This window comes from Marmota monax, unplaced genomic scaffold (assembly GCF_021218885.2).
Source record: "Marmota monax isolate L192 unplaced genomic scaffold, Marmota_monax_Labrador192_F-V1.1 WCK01_AAM20220418_F8-fsc00211, whole genome shotgun sequence".
NCBI lineage: Eukaryota > Metazoa > Chordata > Mammalia > Rodentia > Sciuridae > Marmota > Marmota monax.
Genome location: NW_026694080.1, coordinates 1519124 through 1537993, shown reverse-complemented (window position 1 = coordinate 1537993; position 18870 = coordinate 1519124). Strand labels below are relative to the sequence as shown.

The 18870-nt window shown below is 42.4% G+C and overlaps 1 protein-coding gene across 1 annotated transcript in view; it reads right to left on the bottom strand.

Moving 5' to 3' along the window:
* The window catches only part of Nudt3 (nudix hydrolase 3), a 109483-nt gene extending 107271 nt beyond the window's left edge, over nt 1-2212 (bottom strand). The window contains exon 1 of the mRNA XM_046464390.2: nt 1972-2212. Coding sequence (XP_046320346.1) covers nt 1972-2070 — 99 coding nt within the window. The 5' untranslated portion in view covers nt 2071-2212. The remainder of the gene's footprint in view (nt 1-1971) is intronic.
* Between the last annotated feature and the right edge of the window lie 16658 nt (nt 2213-18870).

Sequence of the window (18870 nt, the reverse complement as noted above, 5' to 3'; positions counted from 1 at the left end):
TTCTTCTGCTCATTAACCAATGTTCAAAAAGAAATCACTAAAGGAAACTCCATGATCAGGCAAATCTTTTAATCCATTCAAGAAACTTCTTTCAACAGGTTAAGATCTTAAGCTCTTAAAAACGCAGGTCCTATGGCTAGTCTAATTTGCAAGCAGCAGCTGGACAGCCTAAACATTCAAGTAAACATGCAACATTAACTCTGCTAATATCAGTACATGATAAAACTTCTAACAGAAAATAGAAAATCAAGTTTTTATTAGTTTGCTTATGATCTACACAAGGTCTCCAATTCATCCCAAATACTCACATGCTTTCAATTTCAAGTATGATTTGAAAAAAAAAAAAAAAAGTCTTGTATCATTCATGACAAAATTATACACCCTTCTACTTATAATTAGGGTGCTCTCAGACTTAAGCATAGTGTAGAAAAACGTTATTATGCTAATTTGCTTTCCCTCCAGTTAACAACCTATGATACCATCTGATTTCCCATAATATGATATGATAATGAAGAGATCAAAACCTCTGAAACAGGAACCACCACCAATAATTTCACTTTACTCAAGTATGTATTCCAAAACAGTACATAATTTACAAAATGGCCCTGATTAGTATCACTCTTACAAGCATCTCTTTGAGGGACGTTTTTAATATAGGCTAGGTCACAAAGTATACATTTCCATATCTTTTCTTCTATTTTGCGGGAAAAGGGCACATATGGGATCCCTCAAGAGCACAATTAATGCTTCCTTGATTTTCTTCAGGCAGTAATTTAAATTCCCACTTCCTCCTAAATATCTCTGGACAGCAGCAACTCCTGGCAGTCCGTCCGTCTCTTTCATCACAGCTTCTTTTCATAACTAACGGGTCAAGTTCCTTTTCCCCCCCATTTCAACACTTACACTGTACTGCAACCCTGCCACCCTAGCCCACTGCTGATCGTTGGAATATAACATATTGAATTTCACCGTCCTTCATTGTTTCCAGCCTAACTGCCATTTTACCACCATGCACAAGAGAAAAATGTGTTCCCACAGGCATCTTATGAATTTCCAAAGCAGCTATTCTTTGTGGATTTACAAAACATGTGCCTTCCCTGAATTCCCTTCATCACCACAGAAACGGCTTTGGGGAAACGAGATTTCTTTCTTTCTTTCTTTCTTTTTTTTTTTTTTTAAGTACCCGAAGCAAAAAGACACAGATTCTAAAACATTTCTATTTTCCTGGCAAATTTAACCCTAAGGGTCTTGCTAGAGGTCAGTGGAGGAACCGCAGAGATCTTAAGTGCCACTTTTGGTCTTCCCAATTAAAACGAAAAAAAAAAAATCATTCCCCAGAAATTATTTTTTCAAGTGTCCTTTCTTCTCAGGCTACACCATAGGGCTAACCAGCGCACTGTAAAATAAACAGCTGGCTTTGGCTTGTGCACAACGTCCAAAATCTTCCTAATGCAACCCCGGTCCCTGGCGTGGGCTCACACAGAATCCCTCACAAACCCCAAACCTGCCAACGAAGCCGACAAAATTAATTCTCTGCCACAAAGGCCGGCCTGCGCCTCGTGCACGGCGGCCTCTGCACACATGTGCTGGGCTGACAAGCGCGGAGCTGCCCTTCCTGGGTCAGAGCTGGGGGTCCGGACCGGGGACCGGCCCTCCCGGCCGCTGCCTGCTCCCCGCGGGCGCTCCCCGGTGGCTCAGCGGCCGCCCCCAGAGCCCCGGCGGCAGCCTGGCATCCCCCCGGGCGGGCGCGTCCACCCCGGCCCCGCTCACAGCCGCTTCCCCTCCGCCCCGCCAGCCCTTTTGTGTCCCCCTCTTCCCCGCCTCAGGAATTCCGTCGGAACTTCTGTCGCGCGGAGCGGGGCGGCCCAGTCCGCTGCCCGCGCACACCCCGCCGGGCGGCCGCGCCCCCCGCGCCGTGGCCGCCAGCCGCCCGCGACCCCGACCCCGACCCCGCCGCGCCCAGCGCCTCACCTCCTCCTCGCTCTCACTGCGGAAACACAGGCACGCGGCCCGCTTCTTGTAGCCGTCGCCGTCATAGGTGCGGGTCTGGTTCGACTTGAGCTTCATCATCCTCCGAGCCCGGGTGGGGGTGCGGTGCGGGTCGCGGGAGTGGAGGGGTGGAGAGCCCGCTCCTGACGGCCGCGCGCGCGCGTCCCCGGCTCGGCCACGGGAAGCAGGGAGGGGAAGGCGCTTCTCTGCTACACGGCTCCGCCGCTCGCCCGCCGCGGCCGCCTCATTCCCCCCGGCCCAGGTCCCGCGCTGCCACCGCAGCCGTCACGGCTGTCGTCGCCGCTGCCGCCACGGCCGCCGCCCCCTCTGCCGCCGCCACCCCCGACGACGACTGCGCCGCCATCTTGGGCGCGCTGCGTCAGCAGCGTAAGACTGTGCCAGCCTGTGGGACGGCCGGGAGCCCCTGGCGCAGGCCGCTTTTGGGAATCGCGCCCTCCCATTCTGCGCGGCGTAAACGAGCGTCTGGAATGAGAGGGCCGCACGACTCCAGGCAGCCGCTACGCTGGCAGCGTAGGCCTGGGGACCCTGGGCTGCGAGCAGAGGGAGATAGGAAAGAGAGGGGCGTGGGCGCCTGGCCCGGACCCAGGGGTCCAGCTACGCGGGTCAGCGGAAAGCGGGGACTTGCCCAAGGTCACCCCGCGCGTCTGCGGACGAGGATGACCCAAGGTCATGCCGCCGGGCCCTTGGCCCTGGGGGAGGGGGGGACGTCTGGAGGAGAAAGTGGGTACAATTAAATGCATCCGAGAGTGCCACCCGAAGTGTGTGGGATTAGGAACTGCATGGAAATGAGGCGGGGAATTGTGCACGTTGTTTCGATAGCCTGAAGCTCGAAAGTCTTGTAGGCTGGGACATATTGTCCATTAGAAGGAATAAATATTTATTCTGCAATTCTTTATTGATGCACAAAGCAAATACTGGGCTGCGTATGTAGCTTGACTAGCATGCACGAGCCCTTGGGTTGGATCCCAGCACTGAAGCCAGGTTGTGGGGAGGCGAATACCAGAGGGAAGATGTAAGGGACACACGCAATGTAAATCATGCAACATCGGTTCTGTCAATACACAAGGGGTATATATTGTGGATGTTAAACATATTCTTCAGAAAAAGATAATACATGCTCTCCAGGAAGAAAAACTAAAAACAAAAAAATGGAGTATGAGCTGTGAATGTTTCTGGCTGCCCCGACCAAGCTAGTACCATTACAATATCCTAAACATTTGAAAAATTTTGTGCAGGATTTGTGAATTGCTTATTACCCTTTTTTAATCTGCTTGTACTTTATATAATAATTTTAAAAATCAGGATTTTATGTCTGGTGTGATGGTGTACACCTGTAATCCCAACAGGGGAGGCTGAGGCAGGAGGATCTCAAGTTCAAGGCTAGCCTTGGGAAAAAATTTAAGAATCATAAAAAGGGTTCAGTGATGAAAAGCCTAGTACAATGGCTTGGGGAGATCAGGAGTTGAAACCAGACAAACCAAACCTAGTTGGAACCTCAGTTTCCTCCCCACTACACACACACACACTTTTTTTTTTGGGGGGGGGGTATTTTATATATATACATGACAATAGAGTGTATTTTGACATATTATACATCTTATTCTAATTAGGATTACCCAAATTTTTTTAACTTCCATAAAATAGGGAGTGATTGTAGTACATACTAGGCACTCAGTACATTGTAGCTAATATTGACATTTCTCTCAACCATTGCCACAGTAGGTATGAAATTTCAGTTCACTTTAGTCAATCCTCATGTGACAATTCCTAAACTAGGTCGTTTTGGTTGTCTTTCTTGCTTTCTCCTCTGCCACTCTGATTTAAAAGAAAGGAATAAAAAACTGAAAGTTTATAGACATAGTACACTGTCAAAAATTTGGAAGACACAAAGAGCATAAAAACTAAATTATGGTGTATCTTTGAGATCTGTATCCTGCATTTTTTTTCCTGGTCATTCCCCTGTGTTTGTTCTTTGGCTGGTTGGTTGTTTTTTTGCCAGTACTGGGGGTCAAACCCGGGGCCTCACACATGATAGGCAAGTGCTTTACCAATGAGCTTAATCCCCTCCCCAGCCTGTTTTTTAAATACTGATTGTATCTTTATTTAAAATTTTACTGTTTTACTCATTGTATAATTTTTTCTGCATTGATTTGGTGTTTTCTTTCTCTATCACTCTCCCTTTCATATTTATTTATTATTTAATTACTGAGTATCTTTTTTTTTAAAATTTTTATTATTGGTTGTTCAAAACATTACATAGTTCTTGGGGCTGGGGATGTGGCTCAAGTGGTAGGGCGCTCGCCTGGCATGCCTGCGGCCCAAGTTCGATCCTCAGCACCACATACAAACAAAGATGTTATGTCCGCCAAAAACTAAAAAATAAATATTAAAAAAAAAATTACATAGTTCTTGACATATCATATTCCACACATTTGATTCAAGTGGGTTATGAACTCCCATTTTTACCCCGTATACAGATTGCAGAATCACATCGGTTACACATCCACTGTTTTACATATTGCCATACTAGTGTCTGTTGTATTCTGCTGCCCTTCCTATCCTCTACTATCCCCCCTCCCCTCCCATCTTCTCTCTCTACCCCATCTACTGTAATTCATTTCTTCCCCTTGTTTTTTTTTCCCCTTTCCCCTCACTTCCTCTTGTATGTAATTTTGTATAACAATGAGGGTCTCCTTCCATTTCCATGCAATCACCCTTCTTTCTCCCTTTCCCTCCCCACTCTCCTCCCTGTTTAATGTTAATCTTCTTCTCATGCTCTTCCTCCCTACTCTGTTCTTAGTTGCTCTCCTTATATCAAAGAAGACATTTGGCATTTGTTTTTTAGGGATTGGCTAGCTTCACTTAGCATAATCTGCTCTAATGCCATCCATTTCCCTGCAAATTCCATGATTTTGTCATTTTTTAGTGCAGAGTAATACTCCATTGTGTATAAATGCCACATTTTTTTTTATCCATTCATCTATTGAAGGGCATCTAGGTTGGTTCCACAGTCTAGCTATTGTGAATTGTGCACCCAGCCTGTTTTTATATTATTTTGAGAGGGTCTCACTAAGTTGCCCAGACTGGCCTAAAAATTTGGAAAACCTCCTGCCTCAGCCTCCCAAGTTGCTGGGATTATAAGCATGCAGCACCATGCCCGTATGTTGTTTCCTAGGTCCATATCAGAGTAAGGTATTTATTCAGTTTCCTAAGCCAGAGACCCAGGAGTCATTGTTGCTGTATCTCTTACTTTGTATCTAATTAATCATGAACTTGATTGCTTCTGTCTTCTTGACATCCTCAGTCCCAGGTTCTTCCTGCCTTTACCTTAGTTATTACTTTATTTGGACTCTCCCTTTTACCTGACAAGAGGTCTTGACTCTCAACTAGTCCCCTTCAATCACATGCACTCATTGCAGTAAGAGGAATTCTTCCAAAATGCAAATTTAGTGAAGACGTGTCACTAATTAAAGCCCTAAAATTGCTCCTCATTGCTTTGACAATAAAAATTCAAAGGCTTCCAGGAAATATGAGACCCTGTAAGAGCTGGACCTTTGCCAGCCTTACCCTTTCCCTTATTTCCTATATTATAGTCATTCTGAACTAACTAGTTTTTTTAATCCTCTAGACAACCTTCTGGGTCTTTGCACGTGCTTTACCTGCCATCTGGAAGGCTCCCTCACATTCTCCATTGCCTCTTCCCTCAGGCCAAGTAATATTTGTTCTTCAAAATGAAGATAACATGTCACCTCTTCCAGGAAGCCCTCCCTAACTACTTCGGTGGCTCCTAGTAGCCTGGGTTTGTCCTAATTTATCACATCATGTGTTACATAGTGTTGTCATTATTTTTCTTGCCTTTCTCGTCCTCCACATTTCAGTCTTTTTTTTTTTTTTCCCAGAGAGAGAGAGAGAGAATTTTAATATTTATTTTTTAGTCTTCGGCGGACACAACATCTTTGTTTGTATATGGTGCTAAGGATTGAACCCGGGCCTCACACATGCCAGGAGAGCGTGCTACCGCTTGAGCCCCATCCCCAGCCCACATTTAAGTCTTCTTAAAGGCAGGGTCTGTGTCTCATTTATAATTGCTTATCTGATTCAGTAATTATCCCAGGGTCTGGTATAGAACACAGTTCAAAAAATCGTTAGCAAGGCTTGGTGGCGCATGCCTGTAATCCCTGTGACTTGGGGGACTGAGGCAGGAGAATCACAAATCTGAGGCCAGCCTCAACAATTTAATAAGGCCCTGTCTCAAAGTAAAAAGTGAATAAATAAAAAGGAATGGGGGTGGGCTGTGATTGTGGCTCAGTGGGCTGCTTGCCTAGCACATGTGAGGCACTTGGTTCAATCCTCAGCACCACATAAAAATAAATAAAGGTATTGTGTCCATTTATAACTAAAAATAGTTTGTTTTTTGTTTTTATTTTAAAAAAGGAGTGGGAATGTAGCTCAGAGGTAGAGAACCCCTAGATTCAATCCCTAGTAATTAAAAAAAAATATTGTTAAATGAAAAATCAGCCCTTCTAGAATGTGACCATTATTTGTAGAGTGTAGTCATTCCAGATGGAATGAGATGAACTTGTCTGGAGGAACACACCACCCACCACATCTAAAATCCATCTTCTGAATGAAGATCACAGCATTCTGTTGATCTCATATCAGGGACCACCTGAAGTAACTTCTTAGGACCAATTCTACATGGAATGGTGAATAAAATCCAGAAGAGGGGCTGATACTGGGTTCGATCCTCAGCATCACATAAAAATAAAATAAAGATGTTGTGTCCACCGAAAACTAAAAATAAATAAATATTTAAAATTTCTCTCTCTCTCTCTAGAGAGAGAGAGAGAGAGAGAGAGAGAGAGAAATCCCATTAAAAAAAAAATTCCAGAAGATTGATTTTCACAGATTCCTTACTCCCCTTGCTTCCTGAACATGCTGCTTATTCTTCCTACCTTGCCAGGGTCACCTTGTCTGCCAGGGTCACCTTGTGTGTCAGGGTCACCTTGTCATATCCCATTAAATCCTCCAGGGGCACCTTTTGTTTCTGACCTCTTCTTTTGTATCAGTTACTTACTGCTGGATAACAAATACCCACAGATCTCAGAGGCTTAAAACATGAATCAGGGCCAGGCATGGTGGCACATGCCTGTAATCCCAGTGGTTTGGAGGTAGGAGAATTGTGAGTTCGAAGCCAGCCTCAGCAATGGCCAGGAACTTAGCAACTCAGTGAGACCCTGTCTCTAAATAAAATACAAAATAGAGCTGGGGGTGTGACTCAGTGGGAAGTGCCCCTGAATTCAATCCCCAGTACTGCTTTAGTTGAACCCCACAAATATTCCTATCAGTTAAAAATGTTATGATCTCCTGTTTGTTTCATGTATTATTTAGAACTAGACTATTAATCTACAAAATTTGGGATTTGCCAAATATCTTCTTTTTCTTTTTCTTAACCCCAGGCCTTATATGCACTAGACAAGCACTTTATCATTCAGCTAAATCCCAGCCCTTTTGAAAAAAAATTTTTTGAGACAGGATCTTGCTAAATTGCCTAGGCTAGCTTTGAACTTGGTAATGCTCCTTCCTCAACCTTATGAGTTGCTGGGACTATAGTCATGCCTTTTTATTACTAGTTTAAGTCCTTTTTTTCCCTAAGAACATATTCTGTAAGATTTCTTTTTTTGCTGGGTGTGGTGGCACACACTGTAATCCCAGTGATTGGGAGGCTGAGGCAGGAGGATCATGAGTTCAAAGCCAGCCTTAGCAACTTAGTGAGGCCCTGGGCAGTTTAGTGAGACACTGTCTTAAAATTAAACATAAAAAGGGTTGGGGATATGGCACAGTGGTTAAGCACCCCTGGGTTCAATTCCTGGTACAAAAAAAAAATTTTTTTTTCTTTTTTGTTATTTCATGTTTGAATTTAATTGTATGTGTTCAAACAATTTTATTGCTGTTTCTTTGTATTTTGTTTTGGTACTGGAGATTTAACCCAGGGACATTTTACCACTGAGCTACATGCCCAGCCCCCCCCCCTTTTTAAATATGTATCGTTTTAGTTGTCGATGGACACAATACCTTTATTTATTTATGTGGTGCTGAGAATTGAGTGTTAGGCAAATGCTCTACCACTCAGCCCCAGCCCCAGCCCCAGGCCTTTTTGCTTTTTATTTTGAGATAGGATCTCACCAAGTTGCCTGGGGCCTCCTTAGCTGAGGCTGGCCTTGAACTTGGGATCTTCTGGTCTCAGCTTCCCAAACTCCTGGGGTTAGGGGTGTGCACGGCCATGCCCAGCTTTATTGCTGTTTTTTTAATTTCTCAGAAAAAAAAAATGAAACAGTATGCTGAAAAAAAGAAAAAGAAACACCAAGTTTCCATGCGGTAGTATTCACTGAATATCCACAGCGTCCTAAGAATTAATGTTGACTTTTTATCTTTTCTTAAATAAAATGTTCTTTTATCATTTACTACCCTGTTGTGTCCATAACAACATTTTTGTTTTTTCCGCTGTGCTGGGGCTTGAACCCAGGGCCACTCTCCCACTGAGCTATATCCCTCGCCCTTTTTAATTTTATTTTGAGACAACTTTCTAAGTTGCCCAGGTTGGTCTTGAGCTTTGCCATTATATACTTGTTGGGTATAGTGCTTTATAAATATCAATTAAGTTAAATTAATTGATAATATTGTTCTTGCTGATTTTTTGTTGAGTTGCTCTATCAAGTACTGAGGGAAAGGTAATAAAATCTTCATCTAAGCTTGTAGATTTGTGTATTTCTCCCTTTAGTTCTGTTTTTACTTCATATATTTTGAAGTTCTATTATTAGGTGGATATATATTTATAATTATTGCATCTTCCTGAAATGTCTCTCTGGTAGTCTGTCTTTCTTTTTGTGGTGCTGAGGTTTGAACTCAGGGCTTTGTATATGCTATGTAAGTGCTCTACCACTGAGCTACATCCCCAGCTCTATTCCATTTTTGAATGACAGTATTCATATATCATTAAATATTGGGCATCAAAGTAGAGGGAGGCATGGGTCAGAACTTGTGACTGACATGTGGAAGGGATGAGTAAACATGAACTTCCCAATTCTGTTAAAAAAAAAAAAATCTCCCTTCAGATATGTCCTGGGACTTGAAATATATTAATTAGTGTTTTACTTTTCAGGACTTTTAAAAAATTGAACATACTTAGTGTTGGGTGCAGAGCAGGCTGAACTGTGTTGTCTGCAGGGCAGGCTGAACAGATGTTGGCTGCAAGATAGCCCACGCACTCAAACCCCCCTCTACCTGGTCCTTTATCACCTGTTTGCCTCAAGTCTGAACATTCAACCCTGCTCAAGGCTGAACACTTAACCCCCCCTTGGGCCAACAAGGCAGCTTGCAGACCCAGAGGCCCCATTAGATTTGGGCTATAAAAACTCCCTCCTGCCAGGTCCCCCTCTCTCTTGCTCTTTCTCTCTTGCTCTCTCTCTCTTGCTCTTTATCTTTCTTACGCGCGCTCTCTATCTCTCTCTTGCTCTTGCTCTCTCCCTGTTCATCTCTTCTCTTTTCTCTCTCTCTCTTTCCTTCTTTCCTTTCTCTTTGTTGCACTGCTGCAATAAAGATCTTTTGGTTGCTCCGAGTGTTGTGGTCACTTTCCTTTCACTTAGTAGAATGACATATATATTGGGATTTTTTTTAAATTTAAATCTATTATCAGCCAGACAGTAGTGCACACCTATAATCACAGTGACTCAGGAGGCTAAGGCAGGAGGGTCACAAGTTCAAATCCAGCCTTAGCAATTTAGTGAGGCCCTGAGCAACTCAGCAAGACCCTGTCTGTAATAAAATAATGTTTTTTAAAAAGGCTGGGGATGTGGCTCTGTGGTTAAGTGCCCCTGGGTTCAATCCCTGGTACAAAAAAAAACAAAAAACAAAAAACGATGACACTATCATCTATGGAAGGATAATTATTTCTTCTCTCAAGAGTTATCTTCTTTACTTCTGTTAAGCACTCTGCCTGAATTTTATAGGCAGAGAGTAAATGAAGCACAGACAAAGTAACCATTTTTTTTTTTATTAGGAAGAAAGGGTTTAAAAGAAATTCAGTGTCCACTTTAAGAAGCTAGACAAGGGCTGGGGAATGTGGCTCAAGCGGTAGCGCGCTTGCCTGGCATGCGTGCGGCCCGGGTTCGATCCTCAGCACCACATAAAAATAAACAAATAAAGGCTACAAAAAATAAAAAATAAAGAAGCTAGGGAAAAAACCTAGTAGGGCTGGAGACATAGCTCAGTTGGTAGAGTGCTTGTCTCCCATGCACAAGGATCTGGGTTCAATCCCCAGCACCCAAATAAATAAATAAATAAATAAAGTAAATCAAATCTAAATTGAGTAGAGGTGGAAATTAATAAAGAGAAGAAACCAATGAAATAGAAAGTAAACAAGATAAAATTAACAAAGCCACCAGGCATGGTGATATATACCTATAATCACAGCAAACAAGGTGGCTGAGGAAAAAAGATTTCAAGTTCAAGGCTAGTCTCAGCAACATAGTGGGGCCCTAAACCCAATTTATTGAGATCTGTCTCAAAATAAAAAATTAAGAAAGGGCAGGGGATGTAGCTCAGTGGTTAAGCACCCCAGGGTTCAATTCCTGGTACCAAAATAAAAATTAATAGAAAATTACCTTTTCAACAACAGGTGCTGGGCAATTGGACATCCATAAGCATAACAAAACAAAAACAAAAAATTCAACCTAATATAAGGACTACCTCATACCTAATATAAAAAATAACTCAAAATGTATCATGGATTTACATGAAAGATCTAAAACTTTCAGAGAAAACTTCAAGTTTTACTTCTTGACAAATTTCTTACACTTGACACCAAAAACATGATTAATAAAAGGAAAAAATGATAAATTAGTCTACATGAAAATAAAAAATTTTGCTCTGTGAAAGACCCATAAAGAGGCTGAAAAGACAAGCCTGGAAGAAAATATTTGCAAACCACATATCGGACCAAGGAAAAGTACTTTGAATATATGAAGAATTTTAAAAATATAATGGTTAAAAAATAATTTAGTTAGAGCCAGGCACGCCTATAATCCCGGCAGTTCAGGAGGCTGAGGCAGGAGGATCACAAGTTCTAAGCCAGCCTCAGCAACTTAGCAAGGCCCTAAGCAACTCAGTGAGACCCTATCTCTAAAATACAAAAAAAGGGGTTGGGGATATGGCTAGTGCTTGAGTGCCCCTGGTTTCAATCCTGAGTACCAAAATAAAAAATAATTCAGTTAGAAAATGGGCAAAAGGTGGAGAAGGAGGAGTTCACTGGATTGGACAATGGGGAAGGGGGGAAGGGAAGGGAGAGGGGAATGGGAAAGACAGTAGAATGAACTGGACTAATTTTCCTATGTTCATATATGAATGCATGACTTGTGTGATGCCACATCATGTACAGCCACAAAAATGGGAAGTTATACTCCATGTATGTATGATATGTCAAAATCATCCTACTGTTATGTATAACTGAAAAAAACAAATTAAAATTAAATAAATGCAAAAAAAAAAAATAAAGAAAATGGGCAAACAACATGATAGACTTATCACCAAAGAGGATATATAGATAGCAAAACAGCACATTAAAAGTTGTTTATTGGGCTGGGGATGTGGCTCAAGCGGTAGCGTGCTCGCCTGGCATGCGTGCGGCCCGGGTTCGATCCTCAGCACCACATACAAACAACGATGTTGTGTCCACTGAAAACTTAAATAAATAAATATTAAAAAGTTCTCTCTCTCTCTCAAAAAAAAGTTGTTTATTATCATTAGTCATTAAAGTAAATTAAATTGTAGTGAAATATCACTACACACATCAGAATGGCTAAAATTAAAAATAGGGACAGGGGCTGGGCTGGGGCTTAGCGGTAGCACATTTCCCTGGCCTGTGTGAGACGCTGAGTTCAATTCTCAGTACCGCATATAAATAAATAAAATAAAAGTCTATCAACAACTAAAAAATATATATTTAAAAACAAATAGGGACAAACACTAAATGTTGGCAAAGATGAAGGGAAACTGGATCACTTTTGTAATATGATACACCCTGGAAAAGGGTCTGGTAGTTCCTTGAAAAAAACTTAAAATGCAGTTGGACGTGGTGGTGCATGCCCATAATCCCAGCAGCTCAGGAGGCTGAGGCAGGAGAATTGCAAATTGGAGGCCAGCCCCAGCAATTTAGCAAGGCCTTAAGTAACTTAGTAAGATCCTGTCTCAACATGAAAAAATGGAAAAAAAAAAAAAAAAAAAAAAGGGCTGGGGATGTGGCTCAGTAGTTAAACGCCCCTGGCTTCAAAAAACTTAATATGCAACAACCATACTACCCAGCAGCAACTGCATTCCTGGGCATTTATCCTAGAGAAATTAAGAAATATGTTTATTCAGAAAACTGAACATGAAGCCTGGCGTGATAGTGCACACCTGTAATCCCAGTGACTCAGGAGGCAGAAGCAGGAGGATAACAATTTCGAGGCCAGTCTCAACAATTTACAGAGGCCCTAAGCAATTTTGTAAGACCCTGTCTCAAAAAAGAAAAAAGAAAAAAAAAAAAAGTCAAAAGGGCTGTGGATGTGACTCAGTGGCAAAGTGCCCCTGAGTTCCATCTCTAGTACCAAAACCACAAAAACAAAAAACCTGAACATGAATATGTGGCAGCTTTACTTATGGTAACCCCAAACAACCAAGATGTCCTTTGGTTGGGTAAATGATTAATCAAATTGTGGCAAATCCATACCATGGAATGGAATGCTGTTGAGCAATAAAAAAGATTCAACAGCTAGGTTGAGAAGCACATGTCGGTCATCCTAGCTACTCGGGAGCCTGAGGAAGAAGGGTTGCAAGTTCAAGGCCAGTCTGGACAACTTAGCTAGACCCTATCACAAATTAAAAAATAAAAGGGAGGGCTGGGGTTGTGGCTCAGTGGTAGAGCACTCACCTAGCTCCTGCGAGATGCTGGGTTTGATCCTTAGCACCATATAAAAATAAATATTACAACTAAATATATATATATATATATATATATATATATATATATATATATTTTTTTTTTTTTTTAAAGAGAGAAAGCGAGAAAATTTTAATATTTATCTTTTAGTTTTTAGCGGACACAACATCTTTGTTTGTATGTGGTGCTGAGGATCGAACCTGGGCCGCACACATGCCAGGCGAGTGCGCTACCGCTTGAGCCACATCCCTAGCCCCCTATATATATATTTTTAATTTAAAAATTAAAAGGGGCTGGGGATGTAGCTCAGTGGTAGAGCACCCTTGGATACAATCCCAGTAAAGCAAAAAAAAAAAAAAAAAAAAATACACACACACACACACACACACCTGACTTACAAAAACAACCAGGGCTGGGGTTGTGGCTCAGCTGTAGAGTGCTTGCCTAACAAAGGCAAGGCCCTGGGTTTGATCCTCAGCACCACATATAAATAAATAAAATAAAGGTATTGTGCCCAACTACAACTAAAAAATATTTTTAAAAAACACATCAAATTATGGATGGGATGGGTGGGGAGAGGGTGCAGGTATCATGTAACAAGAATGACAAATGGGCCCACTTTTGTGGGGCAGTGCATGGCTTAATCCCAGTGATCTCAGAGGCTGAGGCAGGAAAATTGCAAGTTTGAGGCCATCTGGGCAATTTAGCAAGACCCTGTCTGGCAATTTAAAAAAAAAAAAAAAAAAGGACTGAGGATAAAAAAGAATGGCGTGGAATGTTGGTAACATTGAATCTCAGAGATGGTTACACTGTGGTTTACTATAATCATGTTTATTTTATGTTTGAAAATTTCCTTACTAAAATGGCTTTGGGGCTGGGGTATAACTCAGTGGGAGAATGCCTGCCTAGAATGCATGCCTAAGGGCCTAGATTGGATCCCCCACTGCAGTATAAATTTTAAAAATATTTTTAGCTTTAACAGAAGGAGGAGATCTCTATGTAATAGTGGCAAGCTATCAGAATCAGCTGGCTACTCAGCCCCATACACTTTTTGCATATTGAGGAACTGGTGCCTCCAGATCCTCAAACTGACCTCCAACTTTTCGTGTATTTCAATAAACTAGAACTATTTATTTGGACGTTTCTTTCAGGGACTCTTCAGAATTTTAAAATCCCGTTGGATTCACTGCTTCCATAAATTTTGCCCTATTTTGAGGCTTCCTTAGTCCCTCAGCTCGAGTATCCTCTCTCACTTAATATTTATTTATTTTTAAAGATTCCCTTTTCTTACAATGGCCTCTTTGATATGTCAGTAAACCATGCAGGGCTTATTTTTCAAGTGGCTGTTCTTTTGGATCCATGCCATGCATTTATCACGGGTTTCTATTTAATAAAGCACTTTTAAATAGAAATGGGCTCCAGGCTTTCTATGGCTGAAACTTTTTAAACAATCCCTTTCATCCCTCTCCCCCACACACACCAATGCGCTCATTCTGTCCCAGTTTCCTTTCTAGAACTGAGCAGTCCAATGATGGATTTCCTCTCCCTTTCCCGCAGGCTGTGTATTGTAGTCCCCAGTGACAGAGCGCTTCACCCATGACCACTCAGTGCCCCTGTGTGGTCACCATGCAGACCCAAACTCAGTCAGGTAGATCCTCACCTTCACCGCACCTTGGTCTGGCCAGTCACTTAATCTCAGCCACTGTAAAGAATGTGGATTTTTTTCTGCAGTAAGGATTTAAGCATTTGCCTCGCCATTGCTGAGGCTGGCCTTGAACTCACGATCCACCTGTCTTAGCCTCCCAAGCCGCTGGGATTATAGGCATCTGCCACATGCCCTGCAAATATAACATTTTGAAATGAGAAAAATCAGGCCAGTTGGCCTATCTACCACCTCGAATACTTATCCTTTTTTGTGGTGAGAACACTTAAAATCCTCTATAGCTACTTTGAAATATATTATGTATGACATATAATATGATATAATGTATAATATATGATTATATGTTATCTTAATATATTAATATGTTAACTATAGTCATTATGCTGTACAATATGATATAAAAACTTCTCCTAAATTTGTACCCTTTGACCAAAGTCTCCCTTTCTCCACCACCTCTACCCCGTCTTCATTCTGTGAATTGTCATCTGTAGGAAAAAATCCAAACTTTCACAATGGCTGAGATTAAAAGACTGGCCAAACCAAGACTTAGTAAGGATGAGAAGCAATTAAAACTCATAACCTGCAAAAGGGAATGTAAAATGGTACAGCCACTCTGGGAAATGGTTTGGCTTTTCCTCAAAATGTTACCCAGGACCACAGAACCTAGCCACTCCACTCCTATGTATATACCTAAGAGAACTGCAAACACAGGTTCACCCAAAACCGCACACAAATGTTCACAGCAACGTTAATCACCATAGTCAAAAAGTAGAAATAACCCAAGTGCCTATCAACAGGTAAAATACTCAGCTATAAAAAGCCTCTACAAATATCTGTAACAACATTGTGAAACTCAGTGCTGCTAAGTAAAAGAAGCCAAACTAAAAGGAGTGCATATTATATAATTCCATTTGAATAAAATTAGAAAATGCAAAACAATCTGCACTGAATTCCTCCACCCTGTTGAGGACCCTTGCCAAGAACTAGGCAGCAAATATTCTCAGCAGGACCTCTTATCTTCAGGGCCAGAGGATCTCCTCAAAAATGAGTTTCTTGGAAAATCCTTGTTTGTTTGCCATACTCGATTGAACCTGGGGGTGCTCTACCACTGAAGTTACATACCCAGCACTCCCCACTCCCTGCCTTTTTTTTTTTTTTTGTACCAGGGATTGAACCCAAGGGCACTTAACCACTGAGCCACTCCCCAACCCTTTTTATTTTTTGAGACAGTCTCACTAGATTGCTTACAGCCTTGCTAAATTGCTGAAGCTGGCTTTGAACCAGCGATCCTCCTGCCTCAGGCTCTAGAGCTGCTGGGATTACAGGCATGTGACACCACACCCAGCACCCTTTTTTGAGACAGAGTCTTGTTAAATTACCTAGACTGGCCTCAAACTTTTGATCCTTCTGCCTCCACCTCCTGAGGCACTGGGATTCCAGGTGTGCACCTCTACCTGGCTCTTGGGAAATCCTTTAAACTGATTCTATATTCACCTCTTTGTCTCCCAGCATCTACCAGAGGCAGGGTGGCTGCCTTCTACGTCACAGAGAATTGAAGCTGCTATTGGCACTAGTTATAAGGAAATTGTAGTTTTCGGGGAAAGGAGATTTGTGACCATATCAGGAAGTTTATGTTAAGTTAGGGGGGGAAAAAACCCTTCATCTATCAACTTCCAAAATCCCTTTAAAAATTCTTTGTTTTTTCGTGACGGTTGTGTGGTAGGAATGAGCTGGTAAGGCAGGGGTTGGAGGGCAGAAGCAAGCTATGATGGACCTAGAAAGCAACCCTGGAAGAGGCCAAAACCTTCCCCAAAGCTTTCCCTTAGTGGTGGCTGTGCCCACGCAGTCCTCCAGCTGGGCCTCTCACTGTCTTTCCTAACCCACTCTCCCCAAGCGAGGCGGCACTTACAATAAAACTCTTCAAGATGCCCCATCTGCTCTCATGCCTCCTTTGTCCCACAAAACCCCATTGGGCTGCTTCCCTTTAATTTCTTTCCCCTGCGCTACATTTTCTTATAATTCAGTTTGGAGATGGATGTGATGACACACACCTGTAATCAGAGCGACTCAGGAGGCTGAGGCAGGATTCAAAGTTCAAGGCCAGCTTCAGCAACTTAATGAGACCCTGTCTCAAACTTTTAAAATAAGGGGCTAGGGATGTGGCCCAGTGGTTAAGCACCCCTGGGTTCAATCCCTAGTACAAAAAAAGAAAAAAAAATTGTTTGGTTATGATTTACCACTTAGGTAGTATTTGGTATTATACTCAATATATAACCAATATATAAGGTGCTTGAGGGCAAATTTTGAGCTTGTTTCTTAGAGTACTTACCAGCAATGATCCCTGAGCAGCTAAGGAATGACTGATAGGGGAATTTCAACTTATCAATGGAGGGGACTGGAGGATGCAAGACTCTCCTCCAACAGCATGCTTATCCACTTGCTTGGACTACTTTATAGGTTCCTTGGGGTTTATCCAGAGTCAGGGGTGATCTAGAATATATTCTGGAACTAATTTAAATCATAAGGGAAGAGGTTGGCAAAGAGCCCTACTTGAAAAACAGTGACATTTTAGGGCCAGAAAATCACCAAGGCTGTAGAAGTCCATCCACTCACTGATCTCAGTGGGAAACAGAAAGGCGGGAGCTACTAATATTTCATAGTGGAATCCAGGTTAAACAATCACAAGGCGTGTGAACACGGGCAAACCACTTGACATCCTCGAGCCAGCAGAAAAATTGGATAAAAAGCAATCTTTGGCAGGGCAGCCAAGGCCGTGCTGAAACTAGCTTCCCCAAACACTGCCTCTTCCTGCCAAAGCAAGCTTCTATTTATTGGTGGTTCAGACTCCAAAGCTCACCTCCCAGGACTGTGAAGTGCTTTATTTGGAGTTGCCATCAGCTGCCACCTAGTGGTCTAAAGTACAACTGCCTACCAAGACCCAAGGTCAGGTACCAGCACAATACCACCATTTTTGGTTTTTACAAACTGTCCATCTCCATACAAAGCTTGGCTCATAGTACTTCACAAATTATTCCTAAGTCCCCAGAGTCCAAAGAGGTATTTCTATTATTATTTTCATTGGCTGAAACTTGGTATGTTTGTCCTGAGTCACTGCCTAGCTGAGCTTACCATCTCAAACCCCAACAACCCTACCACCCCAAACCCCAGTAGCACACTTACAAAAGTCTGCAAGGGTGTTCCTAACGTCTCATTAGGCCATTTGAAGGTCCTTCAGACACTGTGCCAAGCACTGTAAAAATCCTTTCAGTCTACTTCACTTCCCATCAAAGCCCCTCTGACACACCACTATGATGGTCGGCATTACCCCCAGGAAACTGGACATACAGCCCTTATCCAATTTCTCAAGTGCTACACTGGGTCACCACTTATGAAATCCTCAGAAAAATATTCTAATTTTTCCTTTCAAAGGGAAGACCTGGAATAACAAGGGTTCCAACTCCCTATTAGTTTATGTGTGGGTGTGTGTGGTGCTGGGGATTGAACCAAAGACCTTGTGCATGCAAGGCAAGCACTCTACCACTGAGCTATAGCCCAAGCCAGTTTACATACATAGTTGTAGGTGGATGAGGTGCTGAGGATCGAACCCAGTGCCTCACATGTGCCAGGCAAGCACTCTTCCACTGAGCCATACATAGCCTCAGCCCTCAAGCCATTTTAATGCACTTTAATTCTATAAATCCTGAGGCTTAAGATTGGTATTAGTAAAACTGTTTGCCTAAACACTATTCCTTGCACATGGTCCCTTTAAATTGTTTGTGCAGAATTCCAAGAATAGGCTTAAGATTGGTATTAGTAAAACCGTTTGCCTAAACACTATTCCTTGCACATGGTCCCTTTAAATTGTTTGTGCAGAATTCCAAGAACAGTATTTGTTTCCTTTAATCCTTTCCAGAACCTCTCAAGATACTCAGAACAAAATCTCAATTCCAGGCCAACAAAGAGCAATTTTCCCACATGTAGCACTGAGTCAGCGCGGCTGTGAGGGAGGCGTGGGTTCCATAGAACACAACTCTGCAGGAAGGTGCTGGATAGAGCAGAGGGCACAAGGCAAAGCCAAGCACAACAGCCCTATCAGCAACAATGATGTCATGCCAGACAGGACAACTCCCCAAACCAATCCAATCTTGCCCCACTTACATTCAGATCCTTAAGCCATTTCTGTTAAAGCTATATAACACACACACAAAAATGGATACACAAG